Source organism: Sphaerodactylus townsendi, linkage group LG06 (genome assembly GCF_021028975.2).
Source record: "Sphaerodactylus townsendi isolate TG3544 linkage group LG06, MPM_Stown_v2.3, whole genome shotgun sequence".
Taxonomy (NCBI): domain Eukaryota; kingdom Metazoa; phylum Chordata; class Lepidosauria; order Squamata; family Sphaerodactylidae; genus Sphaerodactylus; species Sphaerodactylus townsendi.
In genome coordinates, this window is record NC_059430.1 from 125,824,453 (window position 1) to 125,847,541 (window position 23,089).

At 47.6% G+C, this 23,089-nt stretch overlaps 1 protein-coding gene across 1 annotated transcript in view; it reads left to right on the forward strand.

Moving 5' to 3' along the window:
* The window catches only part of LOC125435515 (hemicentin-2-like), a 49,889-nt gene that overhangs the window by 10,042 nt on the left and 16,758 nt on the right, over positions 1-23,089 (forward strand). Inside the window, exons 7-12 of the mRNA XM_048501711.1 lie at positions 549-797; positions 9,931-9,939; positions 12,603-12,956; positions 14,256-14,537; positions 19,519-19,776; positions 22,999-23,087. Of these exons, the coding sequence (XP_048357668.1) occupies positions 549-797; positions 9,931-9,939; positions 12,603-12,956; positions 14,256-14,537; positions 19,519-19,776; positions 22,999-23,087 (1,241 nt within the window). The remainder of the gene's footprint in view (positions 1-548; positions 798-9,930; positions 9,940-12,602; positions 12,957-14,255; positions 14,538-19,518; positions 19,777-22,998; positions 23,088-23,089) is intronic.

Sequence of the window (23,089 nt, forward strand, 5' to 3'; positions counted from 1 at the left end):
GTGTGGGAGTGCCCAGGCTAATCTGAATTCCCCAGATAAGCCTCCACAGCTCAGGCGGCAGAGCTGGGAATCAAACCCGGTTCCTCCAGATTAGATACACAAGCTCTTAACCTCCTACGCCACTCCAGGCAAGAGAGGAAGCTGATGGAACTGTGGTCCTGTATATTCTGCAGAATAATATGATAAACTGTATAATTCTGGACTGAACCACTTCCGGATTCAGGTGTGTGCACCTGTGTGTAGGAGTTGCATTTTCAAATCCTCAATTACATTAAAAAGCTCCTCGCATGTTGCTATGTAGCACATGAAACCTTGTGCCTGATGAGCTAATTTAATACATGCGGGGAGATCAGTCACATTTTTAAATCCTACCCTTCTTTCAAGGATTTCAGGGCAGCCCATCAACTCTCCATTCTACCCACACAAGAACCTTGTGAGGTAGATTAACATGCAAGGCCGAGGGCATGGATGTGAGCTTTGAAGGGCTTTCAATTCACCTCGGGCTGGAACGCCAGCTTTGTAAGGTTTCCTGTGCTTATTTGCTGTAGACGGACCCGATCCACCTATTATCCATGATATTATTGACCTGGACCGTTCCAAGTTCCACCTGTCCTGCAGAGCTGAATCAAATCCGGCCGCAAGCTACATCTGGTTTCTCAACAGGGAGTTGCTCCCTGACCAACCCAGCGTGCTTGTTATGGACCTTGCTAAAGACAATGGTGGGAATTATACCTGCCAAGCTGAGAACAGAAGCACCCAACAGAAGAGAAATAGCACCTTTGAAATCGAGGTGATAGGTAAGTAGGGAGAATTGAGGCGCGCGTTATTGCCTGGCCGTTAGTTTGGAAAGATTGAGCTGAATCTCTGCCAATTTCACACAATAACTGGAGAAAGGTGTGAGTTCTTCTACTGTGGATCTGGGATGGAGTGTGTCAGCGCCTGGCTTCCCACCCGTCTCTCAGACTCTTTTCCAGGGGTCCCCAACTTTTGGGAGCCTGCGGGCCCCCTCGGAATTGTGACACAGTGTGGTGGGCACAGCACCTGCCAAAATGGCTGCCATCGGAGGTAGAACCGACCACAAAATGGCCGCTCCAGCCTACCTTCAGCCATGCAGTGAAGATCTTTGTGCTGTGGCGGCAACCGCTGACATAGCCAATCAAATTTCCAATGGCCAATCGGAAGCTTTGCTGGGCAAAAGCCTCACCTAGCCCTGCCCATTTCCTAAACAATGCTTGGTACGCTACAGGAAAGGTGTCATTGGGTGCCATATTGGAGACTGGCAATCTATTCTCTCTTGAACCAAACAATAGCCAGGTGTTCACTGGGGGTCACCATGTAAACACAGAGAATGTGCCCAGTTTACATCTCCTTGTGTTTGCTATTTACGTAGGGCAGTGGCGGAACACCTCAATCAAGTAACGCTAGGCAATTTGGGCCGAAGTCAGTACCAGCATGGTTAGTCCTAAACGCTGCACATGATCAGCTCCCATCCCTAACTAGCTCACTGCTCACGTGGACCCCTTCCTGTAGAACCAACAGAGTTACTCCTGCTACCGCTGACAAAAAAAATGGCGTCTTGGCTTTAGTGAGTGTGGGGGGTGGGATGGGAAGGAAAGGTATGAATCCAGAAGCATTGTGGGAGATTCCATTCAATGTGGAGAGAAGATACTATTACATGTGTGTGGTTTGGGCAAGTCATATGGTTCTCTCTCTTCCTTTTACTAGGGCAGTGGTGGTGAACCTGTGGCACGGGTGCCAGAGATGGCACTCAGAGCCCTCTCTGTGGGCACGCGCAAACAGAGTGCCCCCCCCCCAACACATCTAGGCTGGCCTGGGCCGCTGGGCTCGATTATTAGCATTAAACCTAAGACCTAGTTTTGGGGAAGCAGTGTAGGTAACCCTGTTAAGCGCTGTTAAACCCCACTGATTTTCTTGCAAAGAACTAAAGCTCAATCCCTTACCTGGGAGTAAGCTCGGTTGCTGGCAATGGGGTTTGCTTCTGAGTAAACCCTCCTAGGGTCATGATTCACCAGTTGGAAGAGTTGCACGGTTGCTTCAAAGCAAAACCACCAACTACCACCAAGCTTACTCCTGAGTAACGCAAGCCTCGGAGCCAACTGTTTTTCCTAAACTTAAATTGCCATGTTGGCACTTTGTGTTAAATAAGTGGGTTTTGGGTTGCAATTTGGCCACTCGGTCTCGAAAAGGTTTGCTAACACTGTACTAGGGTTTTAGTATGGTTTTGTGCAGTGCGACTATTCTTGGGATCCCGGTAACTATTCCTGGGATTCCTGACATATTACAACATTGATAAAAGGGGAGAGAACCACAGTTCCCCCAGAGATACAGAAGCAGCAAGGAGGATGGATTCTGGCCTGCAAAATGGGAGAATGAACATATGTTCTCTGTTTAATTTATCATTATAATTCCTTCTTTCTCTTCCCCCCAAAATGGACTTCACAGACTGAAGAAACTAAATAGAATCTAATGCATAACAGCACAAGGACAGATGCTGCAAACCATCAGGGATTGTTCCAGTGACTGCCGCAGAATACACGCAATCAAACCCCAAAACCCTCCGGCATCAAGATCTTCTCTTGGTAACTGTTGGAAGTGGAGGACTGTACACTGTTTCCTGCCTCAAACACAAGAGGGTTTTTTAAAAAAAACACACCAGTGAGTTAGAGGGTCAAGACACTGACACCTTTTTTCCTATCATTCTGAAACTATCCTGTTGACGTGTAGATTGCTACTCTCAGGGTCCTTCCTTCCTTCCTTCCTTCCTTCCTTCCTTCCTTCCTTCCTTCCTTCCTTCCTCCCTCCCTCCCTCCCTCCCTCCCTCCCTCCCTCCCTCCCTCCCTCCCGCCCGCCCGCCCGCCCGCCTGCTTCTTCCTCTCCTCTTCCCTGACCTTTCCATCTTGAACCATGCCTACAGAGAGATGCCATGTGCATCCATCCCCATCTAGCCAGATAGATTGGAATGGAGGACCTGTCTCTCCACTTTTCTATCCTTAATGGAGTTCACTAATAAATACTCCTTTTATTAGTTTAGAAACTAAGAATGACTCAGACTTTTCTTTATGCCAATCACACACGCATGCTTGGAAGATACTCTGCTGTGCTTTGCCTGTGTGCCCTTTGCTTGTTGTTACGTTCCCCTTCCACCCCACATCTTAAAACATGCATCCAAGCCGGGATATTTATGAATACAGTAACTATATGAGATATATTTCTGATTTATGTTAAGGCTAACAGATATATATGGAGTGGCGCAGGATAAAATGGGCTAACAGCAAGCCTAAGGAATGGCAAACAGTCAGTAGAAAATAAAGCTACTCATTTGCTCCTTGAGGTCCACACCCAAGTCAGAGCTACAGTCAATAGAGTTGTAAATGTAAACTATCCCTTGAATTGAGATGCTGCAACTTTCTCCCCGTCAGCTGTTCCTAAAACCTCCTAAGTGTTCACGTCCCTGATTTAATCTCACTGTCTCAGCAAAATTACAATAGCCAGAGACTTACTCTGCTGGCTACCTATTCAAGGTGCTTTTAATGTAGTCTAGGACCAATTGAACCCCATTGTCCCGGGAAGTAGACAATAGATAAGAGCTGCTAATTAGCTCAGCCCTGCAACCCAGCATAGATGCAAGAGACAAAACCTAATGCAAAGGGTCTCTGTTTCCGCCAAACTAGCGATCCACCCTATAAAAGAGCTACAGACCTTAAACTCATTGCTCATTTCTAACCTGAACCTCCCTTGGTTAAGTTGGTGTGAGACACAATAAATCGTCCTTCGCTTGGATCCCTATGTTGGCATAGAGATCATTGCCTTCTCCTGGAAATCTCTTCAGATTTAGGTAATGTATGGTCCCCGCTTCCCCAACTCCTATTCTATCATCCAAAATCTATCTTTCCTCCCTATCTATATTCTTAGGAACTGTGTGTGTGTGCCTTAACGTCTCACTGTATGATTGCTTGCAAACAAAAATTTATATAAAAATATTTAAACTGCAATTTAGTCTCTTTTGCATTCTCTGCGGATACGTTGCAAGCTGTTTCTGGTATACATAGTCTAAAAAGATCCCCACCTAGCCTGCCTCTCACATTGCTAAGTCGAGTAATTCCCCATGGCTCTATAAAAATATATTCATAACTGTTAAGCTGGGTAACATTGTAGAAGTCTTGAGCTGCATAAAACCAGACACATCACTAGAAGGGAAAATAATCCAGGCTCAGACTTACATACTTTGGTCATGTGATGTGATCAAATTCACTAGAAAAATCTATGATGCTCGGACTTGTCAGCGGTGGACACCAAAGAATACGATGGCTAGATATCATAAAAGCTGATACAGGCATGAACATCAACCAGCTGAAGGAAGCAGTGCTTAATCGAAAAATGTGGAAAGAGCTTGCATATCGGGTTGCCAAGGGTCGAGAACGACTGGATGGATGACATCATCATCATCATCATCATCATCATCACTCTGCTTGTAATGCTAAGGCATCTCTTCCCAGAGAGATAGATGTGAGGAAATGGCTCCTCCCCCTATTCTTTTTTCTCCTCCCCTTCTCCCATCAGGTATCATAGATTTGGAGGACTTCACAAATGCCAGAGGGACATCAGAAAGAGCTACCTTGACCCAGAAGAAGAAGAAGAGGAAGAGGAAGAGGAGGAGGAGTTTGGATTTATATCCCCCCTTTCTCTCCTGCAGGAGACTCAAAGGGGCTGACAATCTCCTTGCCCTTCCCCCCTCACAACAAACACCCTGTGAGGTAGGTGGGGCTGAGAGAGCTCCGAAAAGCTGTGACTAGCCCAAGGTCACCCAGCTGGCATGTGTGGGAGTGTACAGACTAATCTGAATTCCCCAGATAAGCCTCCACAGCTCAGGCGGCAGAGCTGGGAATCAAACCCGGTTCTTCCAGATTAGATACACGAGCTCTTCATCTCCTACGCCACTGCTGTGGGGCAAGGGAACTGATAAAAGTGCTGGGAGCAGAGAGGTGCGTCCTCTTTCTCTTTCTACTGGGTCACTGAAGGGAGCAGACCCCTTGCTGGGGCTGTGAAGGGAGCAGCCATTTTTGAGCCACGTGCTCATCCAGGGAGCTCACTCAGCCTTCCAGGTAATGGGAACTCTTTGAGGATTGTAACCTTCTAAGCTTTAAATGCCTACCCAATTTTCAACAACTGCTAGGGTATGTTTAAAGAGAGGGATAGAGGATTTGCGCTTATATCTCATTTGTTCTGGAAACCCTTGCTCGATCTGGTGCTGTGCTAACGCATACTTGTGACCATTTCATTTTTAATAAATACTTTTTAAACCTTGGATGTGGGGAACAGTTTTCTGTACCACGAATGCCCCGATTGTCTTGGATGTGCTATCTAAATAGGAGGGGGGAGGAAGGCTAGCAGCTGGCAAACAGCTTTTCCTCTGGGGCCTCCAATCTGCCCTGTGGAACCCAGGAGAGGGGAACTAGGGGAAACTGAGCCTAGGCCTCATGGTCGGGAAGGAAGCTGAGGAGCCGGCTCCTGACCCTCCTCAGGGGGCAGTTCCTCAAATGGCCAGGTGGTGGCAGCAGTTTACTCAGGGAGAAAGCAAGCTCTCTCCATGAAAAGGTGGCAACTCCTGTTAGAGGCTTGGGAGTGGAATAGGCAAAGCAAGCCCATTCCACCAAAATAACCAACAAGTAATGGTCCCCAGTTCTTCAGCCTGCGTTCTTTTTTTGCTTTTTGTGCTTGTGAGGCTTTGAGCCCCCAGTGCTTTGAATTGCATGCACTTTTGTTTTGGCTTGGCAACTATGGAGTTAAGTTTGTTCCCAGAGATCCAGAGAGGTCGGCTGTGGGCAATCTGAATCGCTGATTTCCAGCTGAGCAGCTGAGTCAGTGAGAATGGCCTCTTACCAAGGTGGAAAGCTCCGCCTGCTTGTTTCAGGTCCAGGTAAATTTTGGAATGAAAAACATGACTATGCTTTGCTTTCAAAGAAGAAGGACTACTGGAAGATACACAGGAAGACTTCCCCGCCAAAGCGGAGCACACACCTGTGAGGAAAAAAGGCTTCACCAGAAAGGCTTAGATCGACATGTAACAAATTCAAGAGTCTTTCCAGACGCAGGGACTACAATTCCCATCACTCCCTGCCAGCATGATGCTGACAGGGAGTGATGGGAACTGTAGTCCATAACATCTGGAGGGCCGCAAGTTTGACACCTATGGCTTAGAATGATTGAGACTCAAAGGCACAAGCCATCATTGCTGATTCTGTGAGTAATAGCTGCCTTTCTACTATATGTGATTTGCCGACAGCTAAGACTATGCTCGTCAAATTAGAGTTTGCTCATGGAAAGAGAGGGTTGTCCTAGTCTTTCACCTTTCTGCAGCATGCAGTTGTTTTTGTACTAAAGGAAAGGTCTGAAATGCTGGAAAGGCTGCATGACTACATAGCCATGAGAAGCAATAAGTTTCAGCAGAAACCTCAAATCTTGTGCAGCGACAACGGTGGTGAATATCTTTCCACTGCTACACAACAGTTCCTGAGACAACAGGGGATCATGCATCAGTCTACAGTCCTGTACAACCCAGTCTCACAGAGATTGAATAGAACTCTTCTGAATACGGTAAGACACATGCTTACTGATGCATACCTCCCACAGAAATTCTGGGGAGAATGTATCATGACAGCAACATACATGCACAATAGCGTGCACGCTAAAGCTACAGGCACAACACCATATGAACTCTGGCATGACCACAAGCCATCTATGATGCATTTATGTGTCTTGGGTGCACTACCTATGCATATATTCCAAAAGAGAAAAGAAGCAAGCTAGCACCGAGAGCCGCAAAGGGGATTTTTTGTAGGCTACTCATCTAAAGCTAATGGCTACAGAATTTTGAATCCTGGCACCAACAAGATAACTGATGAGTCAGACTAGCTTGGGCTATCCAATTCCAATCGACCTCCCTTTCATAGCCGAGCTGCAGCATTCTGGACCATTCTGAAACTGGACCAGTTTCCAAGCTTATTTTGAAGGAAGACCATGTACAGCACTGTATAGCAGTCTATTCCTGATGTTACTGGCATGGATCCAGTGGCCAGGTCAGCTGAATCAAGGCAAGGACCCATATAATGGGCTAGACTGAATTTTCAATATACAGAGATGATTGTTTAAAAATAGAGGGGCACTGAAATGTGGTTCATCACATCTGCAGCAATATCGCCTTTTCTGCCACTTTATCTATCTATCTATCTATCTATCTATCTATCTATCTATCTATCTATCTATCTATCTATCTATCTATCTATCTATCTATCTATCTATCTATCTATCTATCTATCTATCTATCTATCTATCTATCTATCTATCTATCTATCTATCTATCTATCTATCTATCTATCTATCTATTCGATTGACCGCCCTACCCCCGAAGGGCTCAGGGGGGTGTACAACAAAACAACAACAGACATAATAAAACAAATTGAATAACCCCAGTTAAAAATATAAAACCTTAAAACTATAGCAGCAGCATCCTTCAATAAATAATTAATAATAATAATTAATAATAAGAAATACTTTCTGCTGCTGCTGGGGTACATCGAATGCATATATTTCTGAGGAAGGAGGATGCAATAGTTCTCAGGTAAATCAGATTGCCGAGAAATAATAATTTTCAGGAAAGTTTCCCTCCTTCTGTACCGACACCAGGCTATTCAAGTGTGCTAAGAAAATAAACCCCCCCCCCCCCCCCTAATTCCAGTCACAGTCATTTCTATAGACCTGGCTGTGGAAATTTCAAAACCGTAACCCCTAACCCTAACCCGATTCCCTCATGGAAAACGGGCATCCATGCAAAGGGGAAAAAACAAACTTGAATTACAAAATAATGGATGCACCCCTTAATTATTATGCTGCGCAGAATCAACCACTGCCTGACTATCAAAATATAACTACTGGACCTTTCTCCTGCTGACCAAAGATGCCAGCGTGCAATAAAATGTTAGGAATTTTTTGTCCTATGGAAAGATTATTTAGCCAAGAACCAGATCTTGGATTGACTGCCTTTTCCCCTGTCTTGTGGTCTGATTGCTCTTTTTAGTCTCCTGTTGTTTTTTGGGTTTTTTGCAGATGTTTTGCAGATGTTTTTCCGGTTGAAATAAGCCCCTCTGGAGACATAATCCAACTCTTTGGTTCCCCTCTACACTGCAGCGCTGATTCAGTCCCCACCACCCAATACAGCTGGTTTTTCAATAACACCACCATGGATCAGTATGGGAGTCACCTGGTTATTAATGTCACAGAATGGGAACATGAGGGGACGTACGAATGTTGGGCGTACAATTAAAGTTCTTTGTTTTCATTGTTCCCTCCTGGCATTATATCGGTTGTCTTTTAAAGGATACAGAGTTGTTGTTTTTTATTGCTGCAGTTTAATGCTATTGTTCTTGCTAGCGTGTTTTAGATTGCTTTATATTCTTTTCAAATTATATTACCTTTGTAGGGCATGTGCACTGTAAACCCTGTGAATGTACTTTTGTGGAAGGATGGCGTGTGGTTTTGAACAAATAAAACATTTTTTCCAAAGAACTTTAGAACAGCGCTTGAGTTTTCGTCGAGGAGCAAAACACACTGATGGCGAAAAGGAGAACTGTATCGAGCTCTTGTCAGTGTTATAACACTGAAGCATTGCAGAGATTGTCCTCTGCCCAGCTCACCACCAATCAATAGTTATATTTGCTCTGGCAGTGGGGAAGCAGGGGGGCACGAAAGCCTCTCAGGGCCAGGGGTGGAGCAACGGGAAACTGTGCCCGGGGAGCGCACACGCCCTGCGCCCATGCCATGGGGCCCCAGCCCCACCCCAGAACACCCTCAGAATGTCCTCACCCCTGGGCGTACCCAGGGTGTCATGCCCCACCCCTACCCCATGGGTGCTATGCCACTGCTTAGGGTCCACGTGAAAATCTAGCTGGAAACAGTAAGCTCATGTTTACCTGGAAAATCACCAGCTGGGGTGAATGGGTGGCTATGGCTGAGGGGTACTGTGATCCAGCGAGGGGGAGTCTGTGGCAACAGGGGAGCAGTGGACTGGAATCTGGTGAACTGGGTTTGTTTCCCTGTTCCTACACATGAAGCCTGCAGGGTGACCTTGGGCTAGTCACAGTTCTCTCCGAGCTCCCTCAGTCAGTCCCACCTAGAAGAAGAAGAAGAAGAGTTTGGATTTATATCCCCGCTTTCTCTCCTGCAAGAGACTCAAAGGGGCCTACGATCTCCTTGCCCTTCCCCCCTCACAACAAACACCCTGTGAGGTAGGTGGGGCTGAGAGAGCTCCGAGAAGCTGTGACTAGCCCAAGGTCACCCCAGCTGGCATGTGTGGGAGTGTACAGGCTAATCTGACTTCCCCAGATAAGCCTCCACAGCTCAGGCGGCAGAGCGGGGAATCAAACCCGGTTCCTCCAGATTAGATACACGAGCTCTTAGCCTCCTACGCCACTGCTGCTCCCTACCTCACGAGGCATCTGTTTTGAGACTCCTTACGTTCAAGAAAAGCAAGGTATAAAGGCAAACTCCTCCTCCTCCTCTTCTTCAAATGAAGTTCGTTGCTGCCAGCCTGCTGTACTTTGGGATGGGAGGTGTATCCACAAGGAATGGAGAGACTCCCTTCCCCAACTTAACAAAGCGTTTGGTGCTGGCCATGCAAGTGGGCCATCTTAACTTTGACTGATACCTGGCAGCTGTAATTTGCCATCAACATCAGGAAGTGAAGTGGAAATAACCACCTTCCCGGCCCAACTCAGAACAGTAAGAGGCAATAAACGGAGGGAGGTCAAAATTTTAGGTTGGGTTGCACAGGCAGAGAAACTGGGCATCTGCTGGACAGGGAATCTAGCCAAGGACGCATGTGTTGGATTCTCTTTCCCCCTCCCCCTTAAACAGATAAGATCGGTACAAACTGATCGGTATTTATTAATCCACGGCTGCAACTGTATAAATACCTCTGCTGCCATTTCATATGACAGGGGAGTGGCCGGCTTGGAAGATAATCTTTCTCAAACTCTTCATTTGTTCTACACTGTTCAACCCAGAGCTCACCTCTGTTGGAATAACACAAGATCTCAGGGCAAATGAGGAACTGTTAAACTTTGAGGAAATAAAACTCAACCCCGGGGAGTAACTTAATCCTGAGAGTAGGTGGGAGCGTTTGAGTTGCCAAGTTCCTGGTTTGTTTTTCCCAGTACTCACAGCATCTGCGGTAGCACAGAAAGTGGAAGCGCTAGCTACGGAGAGATAATTTGGATTTCCGACTGACGTACCTGACGAAGGGACCCCCATGATGCTGATGAGCCGGACAGACTTCAGATGGAAAGGCTCTTGGCCAGCACTACTCTTAACAGGTAAGAAGTCTCGGCCATGCTATGGGAAGGGATTGCATGTAACCATCTCACTTTATTACTGATGTTATTATCATTAAGTCACATCTACGCTTGTTCTTAGCCAAAAGGCTAAGAAGCGATACCTGTAGGGTTTTCAAGGGAGGAGATGTTCAGAGGTGGCGTGCCGTTGCTTGCCTCCAGGTGGGCTGATAGAGTTCTGAGAGAACTGTGACTGGGCCAAGGTCACCCAGAAGGCTTCATGTGTAGGAATGGGGAAACAAGCCCAGTTCACCAGATTAGAGTCCACTATCCATGTGCAGGAGTGGGAAATCAAACCGAGTTCTCTGGATTAGACAGTGCTGGATTTACCTGTAGACTTGGGAGACTGAAGTCTAGGGCCACAAAATCTAGGGGGCCTCAAGACAAGATGTATAATATTTTTGACACGGTCATTACACCTTTCTTACATATGCTATCGTAATACACTGTAGTCTCTAAACAACCCTTCAGTAATTTTCCGTGCACTCCATTTCAGAATAATGCTTCCTTTTGTTTCAAACACTCTTCTGTCATCCTCTAGTGAAGGTGGGGGGGGGGGGATTGGGAGGGGTCTCCCAAGTTGAATAGCCTTGGGCCTCTCTTCATCTAATTCTGGCACTGAGATTAGAGTCCCCTGTTCATGGGGAGGAGCGGGGAATCGAATCTGGTTCTGCAGACTAGAGTCTAGTGCTTTTTTTAGCCATTAAACACACCGGTTACCTTATTAAGGAGCAGCAGTGGCAGAGTGGCTAAGAGCAGTGGCTAAGAGCAGGTGCACTCTGATCTGGAGGAACCAGGTTTGATTCCCAGCTCTGCCACTTGAGATGTGGAGGCTTATCTAGGGGATTCAGATTAGCCTGTGCACTCCCACACACGCCAACTGGGTGACCTTGGGCTAGTCACAGCTTCTCGGAGCTCTCTCAGCCCCACCCACCTCACAGGGTGTTTGTTGCGAGGGGGGAAGAGCAAGGAGATTGTAAGCCCCTTTGAGTCTCCTACAGGAGAGAAAGGGGGGATATAAATCCAAACTCCTCCTCCTCCTCCTCCTCCTCCTCCTCCTTCTTCTTCTATTATCGAAGTAGTTTCATGTTAAAGGATAGGGTGTATAGCCCAATGGTGACCATAGTTTGTAGCACCACTAACCAATAATCCAGTTAAGACTAGGAAAGGTTTGTGTAGATTTCTGAAACTTCCCCACAGATTTAGAGTCTGCCCTCCAGACTTAACAGGAGATGGTGGAGAGCTACCAAGTGAAGATGTCCTGTTAGCTAACCTTCCCTTGAAGCGCATTGTCCGGAGGTGACAATTCACTTTGCCATTAATGTCAGAGGGCTGCAACACACTTAGTCCCTTCAACTCTAAGGATCTTTCAGCACAGCTATTGCATTCATCTATCAGCTGGAAGGCAAATTACAATGATTCTTTCATCTGGGACTTTACTGTGACATTGCGTCGCAGTTCTAATCCTGCAATGGCTGTTTTCACTGTACAGTCAAAAGGGAATGGTGTGTTATCAACCCTCCCCAATGTGCTACTAGAAAGCCAAGGGGATCTTCTGTCTCTTCATTATTGTGCATTAGCCCAGGAGAGCTTTTGCTATTCATTTTGTGGACACATAAGCCTCCAGGAAAGCTCTGGGAAATTTCTGCTTCTTCAAATGGGACAGAGGAGTCCTTGGCTTTTGAAATAGCCCTTAAAAAACAGATCAAAATCATACTATTTTTCAGTTGAACACCAACAGAACTAAAACTTAGAACATGGGGGAAAGCAAAACACCAAAAAATAAAAAAGGAGATTCAAAGCCAGTAGCCCCTTTGGGACCAAAAAGATTTTGGGGGTATAAGCTTTTGATAATCAAAGTTCCCTTCATCAGATACCTAAAGGGAGATTTTACTCCCAAAGGCTTACACCCCTGGAATCTTCTTGGTCTCCCCTGGACACAAATCTAGTTGTCCTATTGCTGGCCAACACGACTTACCATCTGCAAGCTTCCTCTCTTGAAGCATTCTCACAAATTCCTTTAATTGAATGTTTCCTGATCTTGTTTTTCTCTTACCAGTCCCAGGTTGCCTGAACAGAATCAGTAAAGCTGCTGCTATGCAGGTCGTCTTAGCATCCCAGGTCTGGGGGGCTGTGTAGTCACTGCCTAATAAAGGGTTCTTTCCCTCTCCCCCACCCCTCTCCTCCTCCATCCAGCTGTCATCTTGAGTTCCTGCTTCCTGCTGACCCAAGCCCAGCACATCCCTGTTAGGTTGGACCCACAATGGCCATTAAGAGGACAGACCGTCACTCTGATTCCAGCAGGAAAGCCTGAGATTATTACATGCACCTGGTATCGAGATGAGGAAGTGGAATCAAAAGAGATCTTCACGTATATTCCATCAATTCCCGAGCAACAGAACGGTCCAGCCTTCACTGGACGGGAGTCTGCAGGCCCAAACTGTTCCCTGGCCATCAGCCGGTTGACCTTGAATGACACTGGAATCTATATAGTGAGGAAGACTGTGAGGGGTGGTCCTGAAACAGGGCATGCGCAAGTACAGGTCTCAGGTATGGTTCATTCATTACTTCTTACGTCTCATACGTTCAACCCCTTAATCCATTCGGAGCAGTCTCCTCTGCCCAGCCTCAAGGGGGCTTCTGGAAAGGGCCGACCGAATCCAGCTCCAAGCACAAGGGACAGCCTTGGCTGGTCTCATTAATTCTAAACAGATTAATTGCGATGACTGGGGAAGTACAAAGAATAGAGCACTGGCGGTTTACATCCCCCCCCCCCCCATTAAAGTTCTCCCAAATTGGAACACCCGGCTGCATTCTTCTGTTGAGCAGCATCTCCAAACTGTGCAGATTTTTATTTTGCTGATTTGGGTTGTGTTCAGTCTGCCTGTCTCACTGTGAGGCCCCTTCCGCACATGCAGAATAACGCACATTCAAACAAACTTTCACGATGGTTTGAAAATGGATTGTGCTCTTCCGCACAGTAAAATCCAGCTTCAAAGGGCATCGAAAGAGGATTGAAAGTGCATTCTTCTGCATGTGCGGAAGGGGCCTCAGTGGGCTTACCTTTGGCCATGATCCGGAAATTGAAACTTGTACAGAATGCGGCAGCCAGACTCCTCACTGGCTGCCGATCGAGTACCGGGTCATGTTGAAAGTTTTGGTATTGACCTTTAAAGCCATTCGCGGCCTTGGCCCTGCTTATCTAAGGGACCATCTCTCCCTAAACCGCCCTTCTAGGCCCCTCCGCTCGTTGGAGGCGGACCTACTGGTGATCCCCGGCCCCAAGACGATCCGGCTGGCCTCTACAAGGGCCAGGGCTTTTACGGCTCTGGCCCCTACCTGGTGGAACAGGCTTCCAGGTGAGATCAGGGCCCTGCGGGACTTACAGAGTTTCCGCAGGGCCTGTAAAACAGACCTGTTCCGCCAGGCGTTTGGCCAGCCGGGATGATGTCAATAGCCATAAAAACATCTGGCCTCCCGTGGGTTCACAAAAGGGGAATAGAAGAGCTGAAGCCATCTATAGTTTAGTATTTTATGTATTTTAGATAAATTATATGTACGATGTTTCAAACTTTTATTTTTGATGGAAACCGCCCTGAGCCTTCGGGGAGGGCGGTATATAAATATAACAAATAAATAAATAAGATAAATAAAGTGAGACTCAAGGTAAATTGCACAATGCAAGTCAGTTCAGTAGGGAGAGATATCAACTCAGCAGTTTCCTGAGGCTAGAAAGGGCAGCATTTTTGACATGGAACTGCCCTTTGCCTGATTTGGACGGGAGTGGAAGATCTATCAAAGGGGATAGGTCACTGACGGTAAGTTTGTTTTCTTTTTTCCCACCTGCAGACAGGCTGGACAAGCCCACCGTCTCTGCCTTCCCTTGCCCTTACGGCGTAGAGTTCAATGATTCTGTTACTCTAACTTGCGAGAACCTCTCTGGATCTGCAACAGTTCGCTGGTTCAAGAACAGCCGCCCTCTTGGGAAAAGTGTTCGTATTCACCTGACTGGGAATAACCGGACGCTCTCCATCCCGAACATAACCCGAGACGAGGCAGGCCTATACCAGTGCGAAGTGTCCGACTCTGCAAACACTGAAATAAGCGATGTCAAATACGTCGATGTGATCTGTGAGTCAACCTGTCTCCTTTGGGTCTCTTGGCTGGGGTTTATGGGGATGCCTGGTATTCTTTCAGATCTTAACCCAGTGGTTCTCAACCTTCCTTCAAGAGCAGCAGTGGCGTAAGAGGTTAAGAGCTTGTGTATCTAATCTGGAGGAACCGGGTTTGATTCCCAGCTCTGCCACCTGAGCTGTGGAGGCTTATCTGGGGAATTCAGATTAGCCTGTACACTCCCACACACGCCAGCTGGGTGACCTTGGGCTAGTCACAGCTTCTTGGAGCTCTCTCAGCCCCACCTACCTCACAGGGAGTTTGTTGTGAGGGCGATTGTAAGCCCCTTGAGTCTCCTACAGGAGAGAAAGGGGGGATATACATCCAAAAAAACCCCCTCTTCCTAATGCCGCGACCCTTTAATACAGTTCCTCATGTCATGGTGACCCCCCCCCTCCAACCCTAACTATTATCCATGTTACAGATGGAGAACACTGATGCAGAGAGTCTCTTAGGCGACCCTTGTGAAAGGGTTGTTTGACCCCCAAAGGGGTTGCGACCCACAGATTGAGAACCGCTTTCTTAACCCAATAAGAAGGAGAAACGGAGGGAGTCTGGGACTAGTTCTTTGAGCACAGATGCCCAATCATTTTGAGTTGACAGGGACCTTTGGAAATCTGACCTGGGTGGTGCACAATCACAAAATGGCTGCCGCAAGAGGCGGAGACAGTCATAAAATGTCAGGGTTATTTATAACAATGGCCCTTTCCCCACTCACCTTTGCCCGAGGTTTGCTGCGGGCAATTCCCGGCGCGCGCAATTCCTGGCGTGCGCCCTGGCTTCCCTACGACCCCGTGCTCTGTGCGCGGTCGTCAAAAGGCGCCATTTCAAAAGGCGCCAGGAATTCCGCGCGTCGAGGGGGCGGGAGAGAGGCAGCGTCGGGGCGGCTGCGTTCTCGCCGCCCCTGAAGTGGGGAAGGGAGCTGGACCCCGCGCTACTTGAGGAGAGTAGCGCGGGGCTTAAGGAAAGTGGGGAAAGGGCCTCTGATTATAACTCAGGGTTATTTATAACTTTGCGGTTCAAGCAGAAGTCCTGCTTAACTGGGTGCTTTTCAAAATGAACATATTGTAAAAAAAAGATTTTGCTACGCATGTACAAGCGCATATAAGTGAAGCTAACAAAGTAGCACTCACCTGGCAGTATCTGAAAGATCTCCAATGGCCAGTCAGAAGATCGACTAACTCTACCCACTTTCTAAAATCACTCAGTGGATGTCATGGCGCCCACAGGTGCCCCATTGGGGACTCCGGAGTTGGAGCACAAAAACGGTTGACAATATGTATAAATATCATTTTGAGTTAATTTTTATACCACCATGCCTCTAAGGGGCTAAGGCTGTGATTTGAACTTTCCCCATTTTCATTTTATCTACACAACACCCCTGTGAGGTGGATTCAGCTAACAAAGAATGACCGGCCCCAAGGTCCCCCAGCTCAACTGGATGGTTCGGCACCAGGTCTCACGGTCTAACCATTACACCGAACATCCTTGCCAGGAAAAAGAGTGACCTTACTTTCACCTCTGTATAGGGAGGCATGCGGAATCCCCCAGGCCAACTCACCATCGATATTGAAGCAACATAAAACAATAAGGACGTAAATAATGACCATAAAAATATAACCATAAAGCCAGGAAATATAACCATAAAGCCACCAAATTGAAATGCCAGTGACGCAGAACACCTTCCCTTTGGCCTTGAGTTCCGGACAGGTGCCATGGAGTCCCCCACCCACCCCCTGAAGTCCTTCTTGCTGTTTGCTGTGATTCAGACACTGGGGGAGCCCCGTGCCCTCGAAACCCTGCCTTTCCTCACAGCCAGTCAGAAGCGTATCGGGGGGGTGGGGTGGGGAATGGTGCCCGGAGACAAGTCCTTCTCTGGGCACCCCCATCCCCATGCTTAGGAGTCTCTTTGGGAGACTTTCCTGATGATACCACCCAGGTTTGGTGAAGTTTAGTTCAGGGAGTCCAACGTTATGGACCCTCAAAGGTGTAGCCCCCATCTCCTATTAGCTCCCATTGGAAACAATGGGGGATAGGGGCACCCCCTTTGGGAGTCCATAACTTTGGACCCCCTGAACCAAACCTCACCAATCGGGGGTGGTATCATCAGGTGAGTCTCCTGAAAAATCTCTGAATTATTGGTGCTGCTAGCCTTAAAAACTGTGTCCCCTGCAGGCCAGAAATGGAAAAAAACACTAAAATACAAAAAAAACACCACCCCACAAACGAACGTGCATTTTTGCACACACCCCACGTGACCAAATGGGGGCATCCGGGGACATTTGACTCCCTATGTCCCCAGGCAGAAACGCCCCTGTACCCACCACACACTTGCAATCTCAAGGTGCCCACAGGGTCAAAAAGGTTGGGGACAGCTGTGGTTTGGGGTGCATTTGCTCCCCCTGCTGAATATCACACTCTCGGTCCCCCCCCCTTCCTAGCTTTAAAAGGGGCTTGGACAGATTTATGGAGGAGAAGTCGATCTATGGCTACCAATCTTGATCCTCTTTGATCTGAGATTGCAAATGCCTTAACAGTCGAGGTGCTCGGGAGCAACAGCCGCAGAAGGCCATTGCTTTCACATCCTGCACGTGAGCTCCCAAAGGCACCTGGTGGGTCACTGCAAGTAGCAGAGAGCTGGACTAGATGGACTCTGGTCTGATCCAGCTGGCTTGTTCTTATGTTCTTATGTTCTTATGACATCTCAAGGAGACTTGGATGGGCTTGCCCCATTTTATACTCCCAGGAGAGGATAGATGGTCATTCTTGGGTGTGTGTCTCAGTCTCACTCTCCCAAACATGTCCAGTTGGATTCTAGGTGCAGTACCAGCCTTGTCTTAATGACTTTTGCAGCAAGACTGCCATAGTCACTGGAGGCTCCATTGCCTTCTGCTGACGGGAACTGGCAGGGGGAGAGAACCAGCGTTCTGTGGGTCTGCTGCCCAACCTCTGTGTGGAGTAAGTGGAACTCACTGCCACTTTGTGGATTCTAGATTTGGTATTACAAAGACACACAGCCAAACTTCAGTATAAAAAAAAATATTTTGGTTTATTGTAAAGCTTTTCAGATTCTTACAAGCAAAATGGCCACTGCAATAAGAACATGGGGTCAGCTGAAATAAAGCAACCAGCATCAAAGTAAGAGCTAATAGCTAAAGGAGCAGTAGTGGCATAGGAGGTTAAGAGCTCGTGTATCTAATCTGGAGGAACCGGGTTTGATTCCCAGCTCTGCCGCCTGAGCAGTGGAGGCTTATCTGGGGAATTCAGATTAGCCTGTGCACTCCCACAGACGCCAGCTGGGTGACCTTGGGCAAGTCACAGCTCTTCGGAACTCTCTCAGCCCCACCTACCTCACAGGGTGTTTGTTGTGAGGGGGGAAGGGCAAGGAGATTGTAAGCCCCTTTGGGTCTCCTGCAGGAGAGAAAGGGGGAATATAAATCCAAAATCTTATAATAATAATAATAATAATAATAATAATAATAATAATAATAATAATGACATTAAAATAAACCATGGTAATAGCGTATATAGAAGCAAGCAACAGAGAAAATTACCTAAGGTGCAAGGAAGCTAGCATACGACATCGTGGTATCCAGAAGCAGGGGGAGAAGAGAGTTGTTAGTATGAATATTGGACAATGATCATAGGGGAAACTTAGGGTCACGTGACATGTATAAACCAATCACACCATTTCACCAACTAACAGTAACTGGCACAATTATCTCATCACTGTGACCAGGTGGAGATGGCTTCAAAGGCCTGGCGGTTACATCAACACTGTGCCGCTGTGGGCCTCTGTGACCTTCAGCTAACAAGCTAATCGGCCACAGTGTGAGAATGGCTGCTAACGTGACCATTTTCTCCACACTCTGCCTTTGCTAAAGGCCTTCAGAGCAAACCTGGACAACTCTTGGCTTTCGCTTTATATTCCCCGCACTCAGCAGGGGGTTAGACTAGATGACCTCTGAGACACCCTAGCCAAACTATCCATTTATTCACGACCTTTGTAACCCTCCTACCTGGCCTGACAAGGGCCACCAAAGCTGATAACGATTTAAAACACATGATCTAATCTCATGTTAAAAACATAAAAATCAAACCCCCCTCCCAAACACACGTTATTAAAACAGTGGCGTAGGAGGTTAAGAGCTCGTGTATCTAATCTGGAGGAACCGGGTTTGATTCCCAGCTCTGCCGCCTGAGCTGTGGAGGCTTATCTGGGGAATTCAGATTAGCCTGTACACTCCCACACACGCCAGCTGGGTGACCTTGGGCTAGTCACAGCTTCTCGGAGCTCTCTCAGCCCCACCTACCTCACAGGGTGTTTGTTGTGAGGGGGGAAGGGCAAGGAGATTGTAAGCCCCTTTGAGTCTGGGGAATTCACATTAGCCTGTGCACTCCCACACACGCCAGCTGGGTGACTTTAGGCTAGTAACAGCTTCTCGGAGCTCTCTCGGCCCCACCTACCTCACAGGGTGTTTGTTGTGAGGGAGGAAGGGCAAGGAGATTGTCAGCCCCTTTGAGTCTCCTGCAGGAGAGAAAGGGGGGATCTAAATCCAAACTACTCCTCCTCCTCCTCCTCCTCCTCCTCCTCCTCTTCTTCTTCTTCTTCTTCTTCTTCTTCTTCTTCTTCTTCTTCTTCTTCTTCTTCTTCGTATAAAACATTTTTTAAAAAAAACCCATGGGTTCGAAAGAAGGATAATTGAGAGAATGCCAAATGAAACAAAACTGTTCTCCACCTACTGGTAGAGGACAGTAACAGAAGGACACGGATGAACCTCTTTGGAAGGAGAGCTCCAGAGTCTTGGGGCAACGGCTGAGAAGACCCTCTCCCCAATTACCAGGGCCCTTATCTCAGAACCAAAGCAGAGACTTCTGCCTTCACCCCTATTCATCCTCAGCTTCAGTCTCCACAATGATATCTTATGCATTTCTTTAGATGGGCCCGAAGTACCCGTGATCCACCCACCTGAAAGGCTTTACCGAGAGCATTCCGACCTGAGACTGACCTGTGAAGCCGACACTTTCCCCGACGCACATTATATCTGGTTTTGCAATGGATTGCAGTGCGGCACAAAGTCGGAGCTGCTCATTCAGAATGTAACCCTAAAGCATTCTGGGAATTATGTTTGCCAAGCCATGAACGTTCTCACTCTCCAGAAGAGGAACACGACGCAGGAGATTGAGGTGGAAGGGGGTGAGTAACCGCCAGTAGGCGGCGTGGTCTGTTCTTTCCATTCTGCTGCCAAGACTTTGACGGTCTCAGATGAAGGTCAACAGGTATATATAATCCTGCAAGCAGAATAATGCGCAGAATGTGGCTTGTGTACCACTTTAAATCAAGGCCAGTTATGTTGGTAAAGTCCAAGGTAACTCAGAAATCATAAACCAAAGAGCTTTACTTATACTGAGAAACGGGAGCATATTGGTGCCCGGAGGCAACACCGTTTCCAGGCATTTCCCCTGCCCCTGTGCCCACATGTCCACATGCTCAGCGGTGGGCATAGGGTGCCAAGCTCTGCCCGTCTCCCTGCAGGCAATCTCCTGCCACCTCTTGGGCCTGGGTAGGGCAAAAGTCAACCTACACAGAGGCCAGGGGCGGAGCTAGGGTGGGGCCACCCCCTGTCGAGCCCCAATCCCCGCCTCCCTGCAGGCCATTTCCTGCCCTCCCTAGGGCCTTGGAACAGCAGAAGACAGCCTACAGGGAGGCCGGGGGGGGGGGGGGCTCGGCGGTATGCAGCTTGGGTGCATGCCATTTCATTATATGAGGGCATCTGACCCCCCCCCTCACCTAACCAAAAGGCATGTGCCCCGAGTCATGGTTGACCCCATGTCCCTATAGCAGTGGTGCTATAGGAAAGTCCCTATATGGGAAAGTCCCTAGATCAGTGGTGGCGAACCTATGGCACGGGTGCCAGAGGTGGCACTCAGAGCCCTCTCTGTGGGCACGCGCAAACAGAGTGCTCCCCCCCCCCATCTAGGCTGGCCTGGGCTGCTGGGCTCAATCATTAGCATTAAACCTAAGACCTAGTTTTGGGGAAGCAGTGTAGGTAACCCTGTTAAGCGCTGTTAAACCCCACTGATTTTCATAGGAAGAACTAAAGCACGATCCTTTACCTGGGAGTAAGCTCGGTTGCTGGCAATGGGGCTTGCTTCTGAGTAAACCCCCCTAGGGTCGTGATTCACCCATTGGAAAAGTTGCACGGTTGCTTCAAAGCAAAGCCACCCACTTCCACCAAGCTTACTCCTGAGTAAGGCACGCCTCAGAACCAACTGTTTTTTCTAAACTAAAACCTCAGCATTCAGGTTAAATTGCCGTGTTGGCACTTTGCAATAAATAACTGGGTTTTGGGTTCTACACATAAGCCTTTATTGGCATAGTCAGAAACAAATACATAAATCAGGAGCAAATGCATGAATACATGATAAATAAAAAGGCCCCACGGGGAGCACAACAAGTACATTCTTCTGAGAACTCTCAACTATCTCCACAATGAAATTGGCGACCTCTTCACAAAGACCAGGGGTCTGGGCTGTTTAACAATAGAGATAACCTAGTCAGATCAGGCAGCCCAGATTGGAAGAAAAAATGTAAGTTGGTGTATTTAGAACATAAGAACATAAGAACTGGCCTGCTGGATCAGACCAGAGTCCATCTAGTCCAGCACTCTGCTACTCGCAGTGGCCCACCAGGTGCCTTTGGGAGCTCACCTGCAGGATGTGAAAGCAATGGCCTTCTGCTGCTGCTGCTCTTGAGCACCTGGTCTGCTAAGGCATTTGCAATCTGAGATCAAGGCAGATCAAGACTGGTAGCCATATCTCTTCCGCTTTCAGTGAGCCTCACCGGCTGAATATTCTATGTAAGTCTGGTAGCCATTTAGATCTGATGTTATCAAATCTGGTGCAGTGCAAGACCAACTCTTGGTTTCAACCACATTGAGTTTGCAACTGCATAGCGTTGCAGATTTTTCTAAATTGCTGAACCTACCCTTTAATAGGGCAGAGGGCATAACGGTAAATCGCGCAATGGTAAGGGCTCTCCTTGCGCGTGGGTTCGTTAAAGTATGGAGGTAGAAGGCCATACGTCTCTGCTCAAATGGAATCAAGAGTTGTGTTGGAGAGCAGGTTCGTTTGGCTGCTAGATGTAAATTTGCAAATTCTAGATCTAAAAGCCGATCTCTGAGCCTATTGTACGCTTCTGAATAGGACATTAGGTAGAGTGATTCAATAGGCAGGCTGATGGAAATAATATTTCTCTCTATTAGAGAAAACCAGGGGTTAGCCTGCGTGTCCTGTAGTGTCAATGAGACAAGGGAGCGTTCGGATGGCAGGTAGTGAAGGCAGAGCCAAAATCTGAAGGCTCTAAGCCAAGCTTTATGTTCCAGGGGGTTTTGCCCCAGTTCTAGACACAGGGAGGTTTTGGGTTGCAATTTGGGCACTCAGCCTTGAAAAGGTTCGCCATCACTGCCCTATAGGTTGTATGCCTCTGCTAAGAGAAGTGTGTGTGTGTGTGTGTATGTATGTGTGTGTGTATATGTGTATATGTGTGTGTGTATATATATATATATGTGTGTGTGTGTGTACACACACACACACATACACATTTACAGTTCATCATTTGGTTACAATTTGGTTACCAATAAGAAGCATAGTTTACAGTATTAAACTTTCAGTCAGAGCCTTTCACATAGCTTTTGTTAACATAAAACTGAACAACATCCTTCCACATCCTCCAACTGTCACTCTTAGAATGGGCTGAGCAATCCCAGAATCCCGTACCTGCTGCATGCAGGGCTGTCAAATCCAACATCCAACTTCTTGGGAAAGTCCCCAGAGAGGCACAGTGGCACCATGGGCAACCTGGAGGAAGAGCAGGGAATCAAACCCAGTTCTCCAGATTAGAGCCCACCTGCTCTCAACAATTAAACCACGCTGGCTAGCAGGAGGGGCTGTGGCCCTGGGGAAGCGCATGTGCTATGCTGTGCATGCAGAAGATCATATGTTCAAGCCCCAGCATTGCCAATTAAAAAGAAGTAGGTGATGGGTGATGTGAAGGACCTCAACCCCAGAAACCAGAGAGCCACAGCCATATATATATATTTGGGGGGGGGGGTGAACCCTGGAGAGGGCAGAGTTTGGTTATGAGAGGGATCTCAATGTGACATAATGCCATAAATTCCACTCTCCAACACAGGCCACACTCTGCAGGATAAAAGATCTCTGTGGTCTGTAGACCAGCTGTAATGTCAGGAGATCTTCAAGGGAGGTTGGCAAATCTGTACCCACCCAGCACATGATTGCCCTTAACTGAAATCCTGGGGAAGGGGGAATACCCAGGAATAAGCTTGTTAGCCTCTTTTCTGAAACTTTTTTGTCTGCAACCTTTTTGTCTTTGTCTGCAACGTTTCTGTCCTCACAGTTCAGGTGCGTGACGTCACGGTCACTGGCCCCTCCGTGGCCACCGAAGACCAGCCCGTCACTTTGATGTGCACCTCTGCAGGCACCTCTGT